At 43.4% G+C, this 14,349-nt stretch overlaps 1 protein-coding gene across 2 annotated transcripts in view; it reads left to right on the top strand.

Annotated features, from left to right (window-relative positions):
* The window catches only part of KIAA2012 (KIAA2012 ortholog), a 747,606-nt gene that overhangs the window by 140,406 nt on the left and 592,851 nt on the right, over positions 1-14,349 (top strand). For both annotated transcript variants that reach the window (XM_085648973.1, XM_085648972.1), the window contains exon 5: positions 8,085-8,278. In XM_085648973.1, the coding sequence (XP_085505099.1) occupies positions 8,085-8,278 (194 nt within the window). The remainder of the gene's footprint in view (positions 1-8,084; positions 8,279-14,349) is intronic.

Here is a 14,349-nt window from a genome sequence, read left to right as displayed (position 1 = left end):
CCGAGTGGAAGTGGATCAAAGGTGTCTCCATGTCCCTGAGCATTTGAGGCCTGAGCCACCCTGTTGGGTCAGACCGACTGGCCTCACAGTCCAAACCTGCAGCCTCTTTTCGACTGGACCAATCCCTATTGAGTGACATTGGGCAGCAACGGCCCATGCAGGTGAGAGCGGTGGGGCCGGGTGGGGGAGGGTGATTTCGACAGATGACAATGAGGGAACATTTATTATTTATTTAATTTTCCCTTGTGGTCGTCTGTCGAATCCCCCACTCACCCGGCCACACCGCTCTAACCTGCACGGGCCTCTCCTGACATTGGGCACCAGACGTTGTATTGCACAACTGTACCCGGTTACCCTAGTGCTGCCGGAGGTAACCTGCTGGTGCTGCCTTGGGCCTTGACCTTAAGTCCTGAGGATTTGCCCCATAAGTCGCTGTACAGAACTTGTATGTAGTATTTGTTTTTCCTCAATAGGATAACATTGCCACCTATGAAAATTGCAAAGTGTCGACTTTTGAAACCTAAAAGTATTTCTATCTTGAAACGTACTTACCTGATCATATTGATTCTGGTGCCTAAATATATATAAAGATATATGTTATTTTTATAAATTGGTGTGGCTCTCCTTATTGAGTCATGTGTACCATGTATGTGTGTATTTGCAAATGTCTAACACTCCTCTCTGATAAGCCTAAGGCTATTCGACCACACTACCCCCAAAAAAAGCATCTTGGGACTGCTAGAGCAAAACCCTGTCCACTCATAAGGGAATACCTGGACTCTGCATAGTATTACTCTTTTTGTTAAACTGTATAAAGAGCCAGCTTCCTGCACACTACATCGCAGATATCTACAATTGCTTTGGAGGTCCCAGATTTACGAATTCGGGGTTCTCCACTCTGTCCTTTCATCAGCACTCTAGTGCTTGACGAAAGTTGCTGCATCATTTCCTCCAACTTTTACAGATAATGGTCACCTTATTACAAGATTTGGGATTTGTCGTCATGATGAGAAAGCTGATCAGACTGCCAATTGGAACGTGACTTTTCAAGGGTTTGTAATCGATTTGACGGAAGCATTGCATTTAAGTACGTAGGAACAGTCAGTGGGAGCTGAGGAGTTTGTTGACAAGGGACAAGATCTCTTTGATGCAACGAGCATACCTCACGGGCCTTATTTCATCCTCCATACATTCAGCCTTTCTGGGCCGCTCAACTACACATCGCTGTAAAAGCTGAAAGTCTTCCATCTCAGGAGAACACTCACATATTCAGAATCACGAGAACTCCCTTCAAATGCCAGAGCGCAGATTCCATGATCACTAGAGCACAAACCGATCTGAAAAAGGAGGGCCTCCTTTGAATCAACTCTGAATCTGATCATTGAGTCAGCTACCAGTAGACTGGGCTGTTTTTAAGAAACAAATTCCTGCTTTGGAAGTTTATTTCTGAAGTACAAAGCAGGCAGCAGCCAAGCCCTGGTCGCTGAGGAGAAGACTTCGGCTACCCTGATAGGGCTCAAAGGAGGCGGAATGCAGGGATTTTTCAGGCTCTCATGATCAGATGGGGTTTATGCCAAATTAATGTGTTTGTGTCCTGTTTGGATCAGACGGGTTTATGCAGGAATGAGGAATGGTATGCAATTATGCATTCCTGCTGCTCACTATGATTACAAGGGTGACAGTGCAAGTTTGGAGAAAGGTGGCAAATCTGAACCTTTTCACATCCATATGGAGAGCTCAAGTTTGGTTTGGAGTTCTGATACAACTTTCTTAGGATTCTCCAATTGGTCTCCCTAATAGTCAGAATCTTGTGATCGACCCTCAGGGTTTCAATTACTGACTGGTGATGGCAGGAACTCTCAACCTCCAGTTGTGAAGGATTACAGAAACAATAGGGATCCCAGGCGATTCAAGACAAGCTGCAGAATTCATCAAGATAGCATAGGCTGACCGCATGGTTAAAAGGTATGGATTGGCATTGAGGAGTTGGACTGGTTGTTGTGCAGAATGGAGTATGAATCCATTACGATCCACCCTTGTCCATGTGATGAATTTTCTATCAGAAATGGCTGCTTCAGGTCAGGCACTGAGGTCAGTGAATATATTTCTTTCAGCAGACTCGGCAGGACCCATTTTGGTGGAAATAGTTTCTGTAGGGGAGCAGCTGCAGGTAACACATTTGCTATGAGAGAACTCACTGTCTGCCCGTCTAGGACATGGGTGCTTCCAGCTGTGAGATGCTAATAGAGTTTTGAAACTGTTCCTATCCTGCCTGCAGAACAATGTAGAAAGGAACTGTTAGGAAAACTGGCCATTATACTGTGTTTGGCTTCTTGCAGAAGGATGTCACATGTAGGTGCACTGGGCATGATGTTTACCCGGCATAGGGTTACGTGTAATGTCACCAGATGGACAATATCTATTCCAGACTTCCTAAAACTATGTGTGGTTCAGTGTATCAAAGGCTATGAACAGAGGACAGAGGAATTGTGCCATCCAGGCATTTCATTAGTTATTGATATCCACAGGGAAATCTTTTTTTCACATCTCCTCTCCCACTGTAGTGCACTTACTTGTCTACAAGTCGCAGGGGTGAGGATCCATGGCAGACTCATGAACCAAAGGGCTACATGGTGCTTGTGGCTGCCAGAGAGATTGTAGTTGAGGAGCCACAAATGCAAGTTTCGCATCCTCGCGGAGATTTTGCGCAATTTCGTGATAATTTGCGAAAGTCAATTTTGCAAATTCCGCCCACCCTTAGTCTTATTTGCTCTTTGTTCCAGTCTGTATCCGGCTCCATTCCTATTTGCATCTTAGTTTTCTCGTGTTCCTGCGGTAGCTTCACTGGGCAGTAATCACTGTCTTCTTGCTACTTACCACTCACTCTTCCTCCTTCAGCTTCATTTGCCTGGAATCTCTGCATTCAGCTTCTTATCAAAAGTGTCCCATAGCCTTCAGGTAGTCAGTGAAATACAAATGACTGTATGTTTTTGAATTGCTAATTTTCTAGCTGTAATAATGTTCAAACCTTGAATGTGTATGCCTTTCGTTTACTCGGTGTGAGAGAGGCTTCATTCAACTGGCACGTCATTATTTCTCTCTTACCCTTCCCATCTACCCTCTTTGTCCTTGGAATGTTTCTAAGTGATTGTGGTTATTTTATAAGTATGAAGGCTCTTAGGTTTCAGGGATGCATGGGCCAGTCTGCATGGATTATAGTTATAGCCTAGTTGTGACAGTGGTGATGCGGGAGGCTGGTATGACGTATCCATGTTTCAGGCTCACTCAACTAGAGTGCTAATGGCTCCTGCCGGGTGTGAGACTTGAGGACATTATGAATGCAGCGGACTGGTCATTTCACCCTACTTTCAAGCAATTCTATTTGAACTCTGTGTTGGATTTGATTTCACTGGTGGTCAACAAGCGTTGAACTAGCATAATGCTCACTGCTGGTCGTGACACAAAATGAAACATTTCCTAGCTAACATAGTGAAAGTTTCAGTCCTTTTAGGGATAGGACGTGACGATTATCTCATCCGGCATGTGTTGTTGCATATTCTAAATAACCCACCGTATGAAGAGTTCATCTTTCGGTGTAAGTTTATATCTTTTTAAACAAACGTAGTTTTCTTTCTTGATGATGGATAGATAGAGATTACATGATATAATATGTCTATTGGCACATGAATAGATCAGAAACAAGAGTAATGACAGATTTTATATAGTGAAGCGAATCAAGAGGAGAGTGTTGCCAGCATTTACACAGGACAGAGATGACCTGTGATTTGTTGTTTTTTACTGGCCTACCTTTTCACTGAAAACTATGGAAATGTAGTTGGGGTTGTTATTAATGTTTGATGATGTGTTCTGTGTGGCTTCTGTAAAAAAATAAAGCAAAGAGAGAATGTGTAATCCTGGTCACCGAATCCTTAATAGAATGTAACTTTCCTTTAAGTTAGCTAGGAGGGGTGATAACTTCTGGAATATCTCCCACCCATGCTAAGAGTAGATATTTTTCCGTTGGCTACATGCTTTGGCATTATTAATGCTCAGAATGTGGGAGGCCAGCCTTCAGTGTAATATTAAGGCTTTTCAGGGCCATTGGCAAGAAATATTTTGGGGCCTCCGTTCGTAATAACGTTGAATTTTATTACTCATTTTCTATCAATTGAAGAGCATGATGCAAACGATGTTGACTTATACGTTAAAGGTTGTGATAGTAAATATATATATATAGTAAAATACACAGAAGTGAGATAGAGAAAAACTTCACTTTCCTAGGACCCGTTCAAAAGTTGGAGCCCTGGGCAACTGCTGACTTCGTCCATGCCTTAAAAAGTAGCTGCAATGCCTTGTTGCAGTGCCAAACTCACTGAACTTAAACAGGTGATAAAGTCCTGGACAGTGAGTCGCCCTTTATTTTCTGATGTAAAATAGGACAATGGCTTTGTCTTTGTGGACCATCACAACCCTAGATCTCGGAATGGCTTAAAAATAAGATTTCCTCACGCTCCAACATTTTCCTGTGCAGGGACATATATAATTTGGTTCACAACTCACTGAAGATAGATTTGCATAATGTGCTTCCAGTGGATGGGCCAGGATATTGAGAGTATAACCACAACATTCTTCGGTGGGAACCAAGGATGTATTAGCAAGTATGTGTTTGAACTAGTCTTTGCACAGCTGGTTCCAAACCACTAAGTAATTGCAGTGAATCTTTCTACAGCTTAGCGGGGGACTTATGTGCAGGAGTCCGCTAATGCCAGTAGTCTCCGGATCACAGTCTTGTTAGTCAAGAAATAAAGCACCACTTGATTGATGGTGATGGCCGTTACCAACCCAAGAGGAGGGAAGACCTTGCCATCCCTACCCCAACACCTACTTTTTCACAAGTACAACCACCAATGAGAGTGAAAAAGTTGGAATATATAGACTGTATTCCAAAGAATACTTTTAATCTGTAGGTTTCTAATATCACATTGGATCACATTGGATGTGGTAGAACAGATGATTCTTATACGAATCTTTTTGTCCAACGGCTTGATGATTAGATTATTACACATTGTACCAAATATTTATAAGAACCTCTATAAACCACCTATGTAACCCAGAATTGCTGAGATCAATTTGTTATCAGAGCCTTTGGAACTTTGGGTAAATCAGTTATCAAGAGATTTAATACTGATTTGAAGGTCATACATGAGTTCTTATAATACTAGAAGCATTAAACTTAACATCGCGCAATCATGTTTCATTCACACTATGTATAAATTCCTCACGATGAGGGCATTCAAAATACAGAATGACTTTTATCCTATCCCATCACCAGCATACAGAAATATCTTAGCAGACCCCCATGTTGACTTGATGCCTTCATAGTATTCTCATTGCCTTTATAACTTCAACATCGGTCCTAATCAAATGGAAAATGGCAGCTGTTGCTCCATTGCTTAAGAAGAAATCTAGACTTAGCCTATTGGATCCTGGAAATGTTAGGCCAATATCTAACTCATCTTATCCATCCAAATGTCTGGAACAGATTGCCATTTCACAGTTACAAGTGTATCTTGAGAATGACAATCTCAAGAGCAAATCTCAAGCAAGCTCAAGCACTGTACCATGTACTAGATCTGTGCCAGCTAATGGTGCTGTATAATCTTAGCATGATCACAGATAGAGGCAGTATAGGTTCCTTAATTTTGTCATACCTGTCTGTGGCCTACACACTGGCAGCCATCACAAAACGTCTAGTCCACATTTTAAGTTGGAGGGAGCTGAATCATTTGTGTCTGAGAAAGTTCAGCAAATCTCTATGTCTTTGTTTCTGTCTGAGACTTCGCTTACGAGTGCCTCATAAATTAATGATCCTTGTACGAACAACTGTTTGTCTATGGAACACAATTACAACTGATGTGATGTTTATTGCACCTGTTAAATGCTGGCTGCAACAAAAATCACACATTTGGATTTTCCTCTGTTGAATTTTAGTAAGGCTCAACTTGTAATAGGTGCTATTTATTGCACCTGATAAATTCTGAGCCTCATGGTATTAATTTTTAAATTGGTTGGTAAATATCACTTACCCCTCCAGATCACTTGCAGTAAAGGACTAAACCAAAGGAGCTCAGAGGATGCAGGCCTTCTGCCTTGATGCCTCACTGTTTCAACGTGGACCGCATGCCTCTCTTGAAACTGATTCATGATTTTGGGTTTCAGTTCTTCAGCTATGCAGATTAATACAGATTATCCTGGATATTGCTTCTCCAAAACACACTGGAAATGATTTCGATATGCTAGTACACAGATTATCCTGGAGAGTAACTCCCTGAAATACCTGAAAGTGTTTTATTTATATTTCAATTAAAGGGTGAACCCTTCAGTTGGAATAGAGATGGGATCCAAAATTGTACATTTAGATTCTCTACTTTAACTGTTTTGGAAGCGAGCTCCACAGAGTACAGTGGATCAGACAATGGGCTTTGAAAATGGTTCTTGATGAGACTGAAAGCAAATGGCATTCCTGAAGAAAAGGGTAGATGTTGTTGTTATTGGTGTTATTGCTATTTGGTGGATCATTTACTTGTGTTCTATACTATCCTTCTTGCTTGATATGCATGATCAGACATCTCATGAGTCCCAGGTGTAAGGCATTGCAGTAGTCAAGTTTAGATAATGTATGGCAAGAATACAGTACTGTTTGCTGAAAAATATATTAAGTTTAAGGCACCGTGTGATCTGTAAACCTTGAAAGTATTTCTGAAAGTATGCCAAGATATGTACTAAAGCAGCTCCTATGATTAGTGAGCAACCTCTTTGTTTGTAATACTGGGTGCACAGAATTATAAAAAAGAAGGAGAGCCTTCTTGGTGCTGGTGCCAACTGCATGGTGTGCTCACCCATTACTCCTGGGACAGATTCAGTATCAAAAATGTCTTCAGAAATGTTTGAAAACCTGATTCATCCCTTATTGATCACAGCGTTGACAAGGGGAGGTACAGAGTGCAGTGTCTGGATAGCATTATGAAGCCTTGTGTGGCATAAGCATGCACAACAAATTCCCTTAAGTAAAGATTCCATTTGTGTCTGTATATCCCATTTTAATCTGACCAATGCAAGTTTTTGTCTTCGGAACAGGGAATAACCACAGCGATCAAAATTAGTGGGTCCATTTCCACAGTTTTTCCTGACTCCTGTGAATGCTGACATTTATTGCTTGCTCTGCGCTTGCAGGAAATGTCAGCGAGATAAGGGTGCAGCATGAGTCAGGATGTTGGTGGGCCGTGACGGTGCCCAGGTTAGGGGAGATTGCGGCCTGGCTGGGGGGGAGTATTGTCTGCTCACCCCATGGTGCGAGAGGGGACCAGGGTCTACCTCTGCACTCTCCAGCTGTGATTTTACTTGATGTGGATCCCCATCAGGCAATAATAGGTACAATGTTTTTGGAACAGTAATTCCAGGTCCAGAAACACCAGACTACTCATAGCGCGGTGGAGAGATGTCCCCAAAGGTGATAGCCCTTCACCCTACTCGTAACAAGAGCCTTAGACTATGTCCTACTGTCAAAAGAAAAAAATGCTGATACGCTTTAGTAAACCTTTGCTGTTTTTCTGTTGCCTAGAGAAGAAACACATACATCGCGAAGAAAAAACATCTGTGCATTAGCAGGATGTAAACTGATGATACACACACTATGGTAACAGACTAGTATATGGTTGTAGTTTTCAATGTCCAAATCGCACTCATGCATATAGAGCAGGGCACTTTGTTCTACTCTCTTACCTGCATCATGAAGAGTGGATCATCTTACAATGAATTCCAGTCAGGGCAGGGGAGAGGATAGTTTACTTTCAAGGCAAACACTAAAGAGGACTGAGGAGGAAGAGGGTGCAGGGAAGAAAAATCGTTGATGAGGATGAGTGAAAATTGGGTGTTGAAATAGGATAATATTTTGAGCCAGGGCAGATGATTGACCACTTGGGACCATGAGAGAAAGGACAAAGAAGGACTTTAGGATCACAATGTCTTTCTGTAGCGCGGTTCATTAGCATTACTGTAACTGATAAAACATCCTTTTCCTGCAGGTCAGTGCAGTCCTGTGCTGGAGGAACAGGAGAATGAAGAAGAGTTGAAGGAAGGATCTGAAGGACGTGGTTGGCGAGTCCGAGTACCAGCACCCAGCGTAGCTTCTAGAAGAACACTGGGCCTGGGAGCGACATCTCGGCATGAGAGGGCGTCCACAAGGAATGAACAGGAATCACACATTGATTTTCCAGAGGTACCGTTTGTAGATCTTGAAAGACTAACTCCAACATACTCCACATCTACCACAAGATACATCTTCTTTGGAATTCCCCATATTCTACATGACAGAGTAGTAATTATTAAATTAAATGCTCAAAAGGCACTGGAAAACATGGAGTTGTGTTCATTGCAATTGAAACAGTGAACAAGTGAGATCCATATATTGTACAGAGAACAAGTGAGATGTAGGTCATGTGCTTTGTTGGCCACATTTGCCAACTGGTAAGAACCCCACTCAGGAAAATGTGTTGGGACCATCAGGGAGTTGATTTCATCTTCTGTTGACATGCTTGGGAGTGATCCATTTTTATAAAGGCGACAATATAAAATTAGGGAGACCCAAAGATAGGAATGATACAGTCATAATATCTTGTTCACCCTGTAAAATCTCGTTTGTATAATTCCTTAATCAGTAGACGGTACACCGACTTTTATGTAATATGAGGTTTCATCAGTGATGATATAGAAAGAAAGCTTTGTCAAGAAAACACAAATGACGTCAAGGGTCAATTGTGTGAAGTTATACCATTGATAACTGCATCTTTGAGCAGCCTTTCTTCTTTTACATCTGCATAAGCAATAGTGGCAACTTAACCTTTTATTAGTTTGCTTTGTGAAAGCAGCAAAATGTATGTAGAAAAAGAGCCAAGGTCTGTAGGATTCCCTGTACACAACCCACTAAGATTCTGAAATACATAAATGCATAGCCCACGTACAGTGATGGCTCGCCACAGTGAATATGATATGACACTCTGTTTCTGCAGCATAAAACAGCTATCTTGGGTTACATGAATGAGGTGATAATTTAAGCAAGAATAGAAATGCATTTGGTTCGGTCAGTGGCATGAGGCATTGGGTTGTGTGTTCTTTCATATTTTAATATTTTATTTCATTGTTTTAAAATTTTCTGACTCTTTGGCACAGTTCCATGTCCTCCTGCTTCTTTTTCCTACCCACCCGCCTCTGGGCTCTTGCTTTGTTGAACATTTGCCTTGGTCCCAGTTTCTAAAGATCCATGACTTCAAGGAGAATTTCTGCAGTTAGAGCATCATCAGGACTAAGTTTGGAGTGCCTTAGTACACTTACAGCATGCTAATAAAAATAGGAGAACCAGTTGGAGACTGTGCTTGTGGAGTTGTACGCTCTGCACTCAGGTTGGTAGCACTAGTAGTCCTCTCCTATTCAACCTGGGTCTTAGGGATTTACAGTCGGAAGCATCATACTCAAGGGATCATGAGTCAATCGTGCCCTTGTCCTTATGACTTGATGAAAACTGCCCTCACCAATGTTGGTTTATGGTTAATATTGCTCAGACGGATTATCAGGCTGTACTTTTGCTACCTTTCAGACTGGTACTAGCCCTGGAATTTTCAGGCAAGGGACACCTGAAGGGACTTAATTTCAGCCTGTGTATCAAGCTTGCTTTTTCTGTCTTCACTCTTTATAGTGTAGAGCATAGGGTCTTTTTCAACCTCTCTTTGGTTGGTAGATATCAATTGTCTGTCTCCTTGGTGCTGAGAGTTGTCAGGATGTTTCTGTCTTTACTCATCATTATGATGTTTAGATTTGAATGCATCATAGAATGGACGGGCTGTGTTATGCCTCTTCCAGCAATCTCTACATTTCTGCATGCCAAATCTATGTGGGCTTTCCATGATCGTTTTTCTATTACGGTGATTCCTAACACAGCAGAAGCACTTGACTTTTTCCAATGTGATGTCTTTGTTGCCTTTAACATGGAGGTGACTGCTTGGACATGTACATTGGTCGATTGTGTACCGACGGTATGCTTAAGGCAATCCCACCTGCACCTGTCCATGACTGTTCAGGGTCAGGAGCTCGTGCTGCCATTTTTCTCTGAAAGTGAGTGTATTTGAGGCTTTACTAGCACTATTCTCTTTGTGTTGTGCCTGATAATGTTAGGTTGAAAGTTGAAATGGAAAAATGTATTGCAACTGACACTACGAGGTAAGGACCTTTTGACTAGGTTAGGGTTTTTGAGAAATAACCTGAAAGTAACAGACTCGAATCACCAGAGTTGTTAAAAATCTGTTTTAGAAACATTAAATCAGATTTTGTTTAACACCAGCAGATGATATGGTGCCTCCTAGCGTTTATTACCAAGACATGAATACTCTGCCTCCTTGAGTTCCTAGCACAGTGCTTAAGGAGATAACAGACTGCAATATTTCATGCAGATTTGTGAAAGTTCACCAAGATTATTAGCATTTGTAAACTTCTTATACCCCATTGAGCTCCCCCCAACCTTTTGACAAGCTTTATAAAAGTCTGCCAAATTTTGTAAAGCAGCACCAAAATTGCAGGATCGTAAAAAGGCCTTTACAATGGAAAAGGCAATTTGCCTACATCATTTTTGTATTCAAAATGAAGGCTCAATTCACAAATTTATGAAACCTCACAATGTTGATTTGCCGAAAATTATTTTTCTCAAAACAAACGGCATTTTTGATGCCTCTATGAATAGCCCTCCCTCATTCTGTACTTCAACCATGCTTGTCATTACACGAAGTAATGCAGAACTTACACAATGTTTGGTGGATAGCGCATCCTACATAACAGGTATTTACCTGCCGCTCCTTCACACACAACACTCACAGTAGACTGAATAGGGTGCTTGTGGGTGGGTCCCTGCTGCGAGATTTTTAGCCAATCATTCCGTTGTTAGCTGTAAACTGAATTGGGGCAATGCCTTACAGGCAGGATGGTTGTGGAAACTCCCAGCGGACCTCCTAGACAATTCGGAGGGTCGTGAGACATTGGACCGCTTCCTCACTGAGTATCTTGATACGAACTAAGGCTCCACCTCACATAGATCCATGGAGTGGGAAGCCTTTAAGGCAAAGCACTGAGGGGCACTTGTTTGGGCCTCACATGCGGAGACTGCCGACTGCTACAGGCAGACATATACGAAGGGAGGAAATTACATTGACTGGGCTAAAAGCGATGCTTACCGTCTCTTAGCCTGTATACTATGCAGAAAACAGACCCCTCTACTCTTAACTCACTAAACCACTCCGGAGGGAGCTAAGGTCACTCCCAGGAGCTTCAGTCATCTGTCCTCTTTTGGAACACTTTACTTCGCTTATTAATGGGTGGATTGGCTATAGCCAAGATGGTTCTGCTCCCCAGATGCCTGTATGTCCTACAGAATTCCTTGTCTCCTATACCATCAAGGATTTTTGGCCAATTGGACTCCATCATTATATCTCTTTGTTGGGTGGGAGGGCATAGGAGGGGGGCCCTGGTGACACTGACCAGACAGCATTACGAGGGAGGTCTAGAGACCCCATGACTTGATTTATATTAATCGCCCAACTACAGCATGTGGCTTGTTGGTTGCACCTAAGACAATTGCGAAAATAATTTACTAATTTATCAGCTGGTAGAATAGAGATGTACAGCTTACCTGAACTCCTATTTGGAGGGTGCAGTACTCCCGAAGGATGTCCCTCAAATAGTCAGGCATGCGGCAACATCTGGCATGAATTTGACCGGACTGTAGTAAAACGTATTCCCTTCCACCGAGAACTCCTACTTTGGATCCTGAAACCTGTATGACAAATGATGGACAAATTGACCTTTTAAATGTGGCAAGATGGTGGATGTGAACTCCTTGGTGACCTGTACCCAACTGAAAATGTCCTCCTATTTGAGGAGGCATGCCTTGCCTTCTCCCTTGGGCCTGGTCAATTCCTACAGCATGCAGGATTGGCGAATATAGCCAGGAAAGCCTGGCCGTACTTCCCATCTGCTCCACCACCTTCACAGACTCTGGGGATTCTACTGACCTGCGGCGCAGGCCACCACCTGTTCACGTTGTTATTTAAGACAATGTGATCTGATTTGGCGATCCCTCACTCATGCTCCCGGCATGCTAGGCACATATACTTGCACACTCAAGTTTCTGAGGCAAACTGGAGCTAGAGTTAACAGGCTTACCCAGATCATCTCCTGTAATGCCAGATTTAAGTGAGGGCACTTTAAGTTTCTGCACAGGACCTACCTCACCCCTATCGGCTTACACCTCATTTGTTATGATAAAATATTTACAGAGCGCATGGCTGTCCCAGCAACGGGGCGTTCCATCGCTAAAGGTAGCGGGGTAGAGTGGGTAGGTGGAGGCAACTAATGATCAGAGAATAGCCAAGTCTTCACGGCCCTTTTAAAGACGCAGTGGTCAGAAGTGCATTTTTTGGGAAGAGGCAGAGAGTTCCAAAGGGCGGGCGCGATCGCCTTGAAAGATCACCCTCCAGCTCTGGCCCTGCCTACCTGGGGCACCCGAGCCAGATGGAGATCCGTCGAGCGCAAGGCACATGCAGGTATGTAAGGAAGACATAGATCATCCGAATCACAGGGCAGATGCCCAAAATAATTTTGGGAGTGATACAAAGAACTTTAAAGTGAATTCTTTGCTCTATTGGCAGCCAGTGTAGCCGGCTGAGGAGGCCAGAGACAGGGTGGTGCATAGGAAGCGCAAACAGAGTACGGGCTGCGGCATTCTGGGCATGCTGGAGCCTTTTGATTACTGACTTATTAGAGTCAAGGAGCAGCGCGTTGCAGTAGTCCAGCCTAGCCATCTAACGAGTGTGAGAATTAAAGAGTCCTAAAATGGGCTTTAGGCCCAGTAACAGTCTGAAACAGGTGCCTGCAGCTGATTTAGCGTGGGCGTCAAAAGAGAGGGTGCTATCCACCCAGACCCCCAGGTTCTTAACAGCAGGTTTAGGCAGGGGGGGGTTGAGCCAAGCACAGGAGGCCACCAATGGCTACCCCAAAGGTGGGTGTCGCTACCTAAGAGAAGGATTTCTGATTTAGTGGAGTTCTACTGAAGACAATTGTCCGCTATGCAATCAGACATGGCGGTCAGGTCCTCCTGAAATTTCATGGCGTCCTGACTAGGATAATTAGAGAAGGAGAGCACCAACTGCATGTCATCTGCATATGACACCAAGGAGATGTTACAAGCTTTTGCTACCAGAGCCAATGGCTTTTGAACAGGTAGGACTTAATGCTGAGCCGTGGGGGACGCCACAGCGTAGAGGGTGGATGTGGAAATGGAAAGGTGGAGAGATGACTTGAAAAGTCCTATCGGCCAAGAAAGAAGAAAGCCAGTAGAGGGTTTTGCCACCGATGCCGATCTCCCGCAACTGGTGCAGCAGGAGCGTGTGGGAGACCACGTCGAATGCTGCGCTCAGGTCGAGCAGAATCAGCTCCAAGGTTCTGCCCTGGTTCAGAGAGGCCCGCATCTGCTCAATGACCGCTAGCAGAGCAGACTCTGTACTATCCCAAGTCCAGAATCAAATTGAGGTCCAGTAACTGACTTAAAATAGTGTTTACATATGATTCCGCTATTTTAGCAAAGAATGGGAGCAGGGAAATCGACAGAAATTTTCAGGCCTGAAAGCCTCCAGTGTAGGTTTTTTTCAGCAGAGGTATATCTTTGGCGTGTGTCCAAGATTCCGGGATCGACGCAGAGGATAGAGACAGATTGGTCAGTTCCAGACTTCCAGAGGGCTTCAAAGTAGATAGGAGGAAAGGAAGAAAGAAAGAAAGACAGAGAGTGGATTGCAAAGCTAGAGGGAGACCCCATAAAAGGGTGCAGATCTTTACTGTCAGGGCAACAACTGCCATAGATATGCTAGACCTTGGCGATGAAGAATTTTGCCAGTACCTCACACTGAGAGTTGGAAGATATGGTGCCATCTGGGACTGGAGGGGATTTTACCATGTCTTTTAGGGGAGAAAAAATAGTTTTGGTGGGTTGGTTACTCGTGTTTATTTTATTAGCAAAATATGCAGCTCTTGCCTTCCGGACCAGTTTATGATAGGCCTTGATCAAGTTTCTGTACCGTGATTTGGCTTTGGGATCGTAGGGCCGTCTCCAGGCTCATTCTAGGACCTTACAATTCTTCCTCGCTAAAGTCAGAGACTCGTCGAACCAGACGTTGGCCCGTGCACTTTTAGGACAGGTCCATTTAGCTGGAATACACTTGTCCAGTGCTTAAGTGACCCAGCCCAGAAAGGAGT

Source organism: Triturus cristatus, chromosome 3_2, assembly GCF_964204655.1.
Source record: "Triturus cristatus chromosome 3_2, aTriCri1.1, whole genome shotgun sequence".
NCBI lineage: Eukaryota > Metazoa > Chordata > Amphibia > Caudata > Salamandridae > Triturus > Triturus cristatus.
The sequence above is the reverse complement of the archived record's forward strand: the minus strand, read 5'-3'. Positions and strand labels throughout refer to the sequence as shown.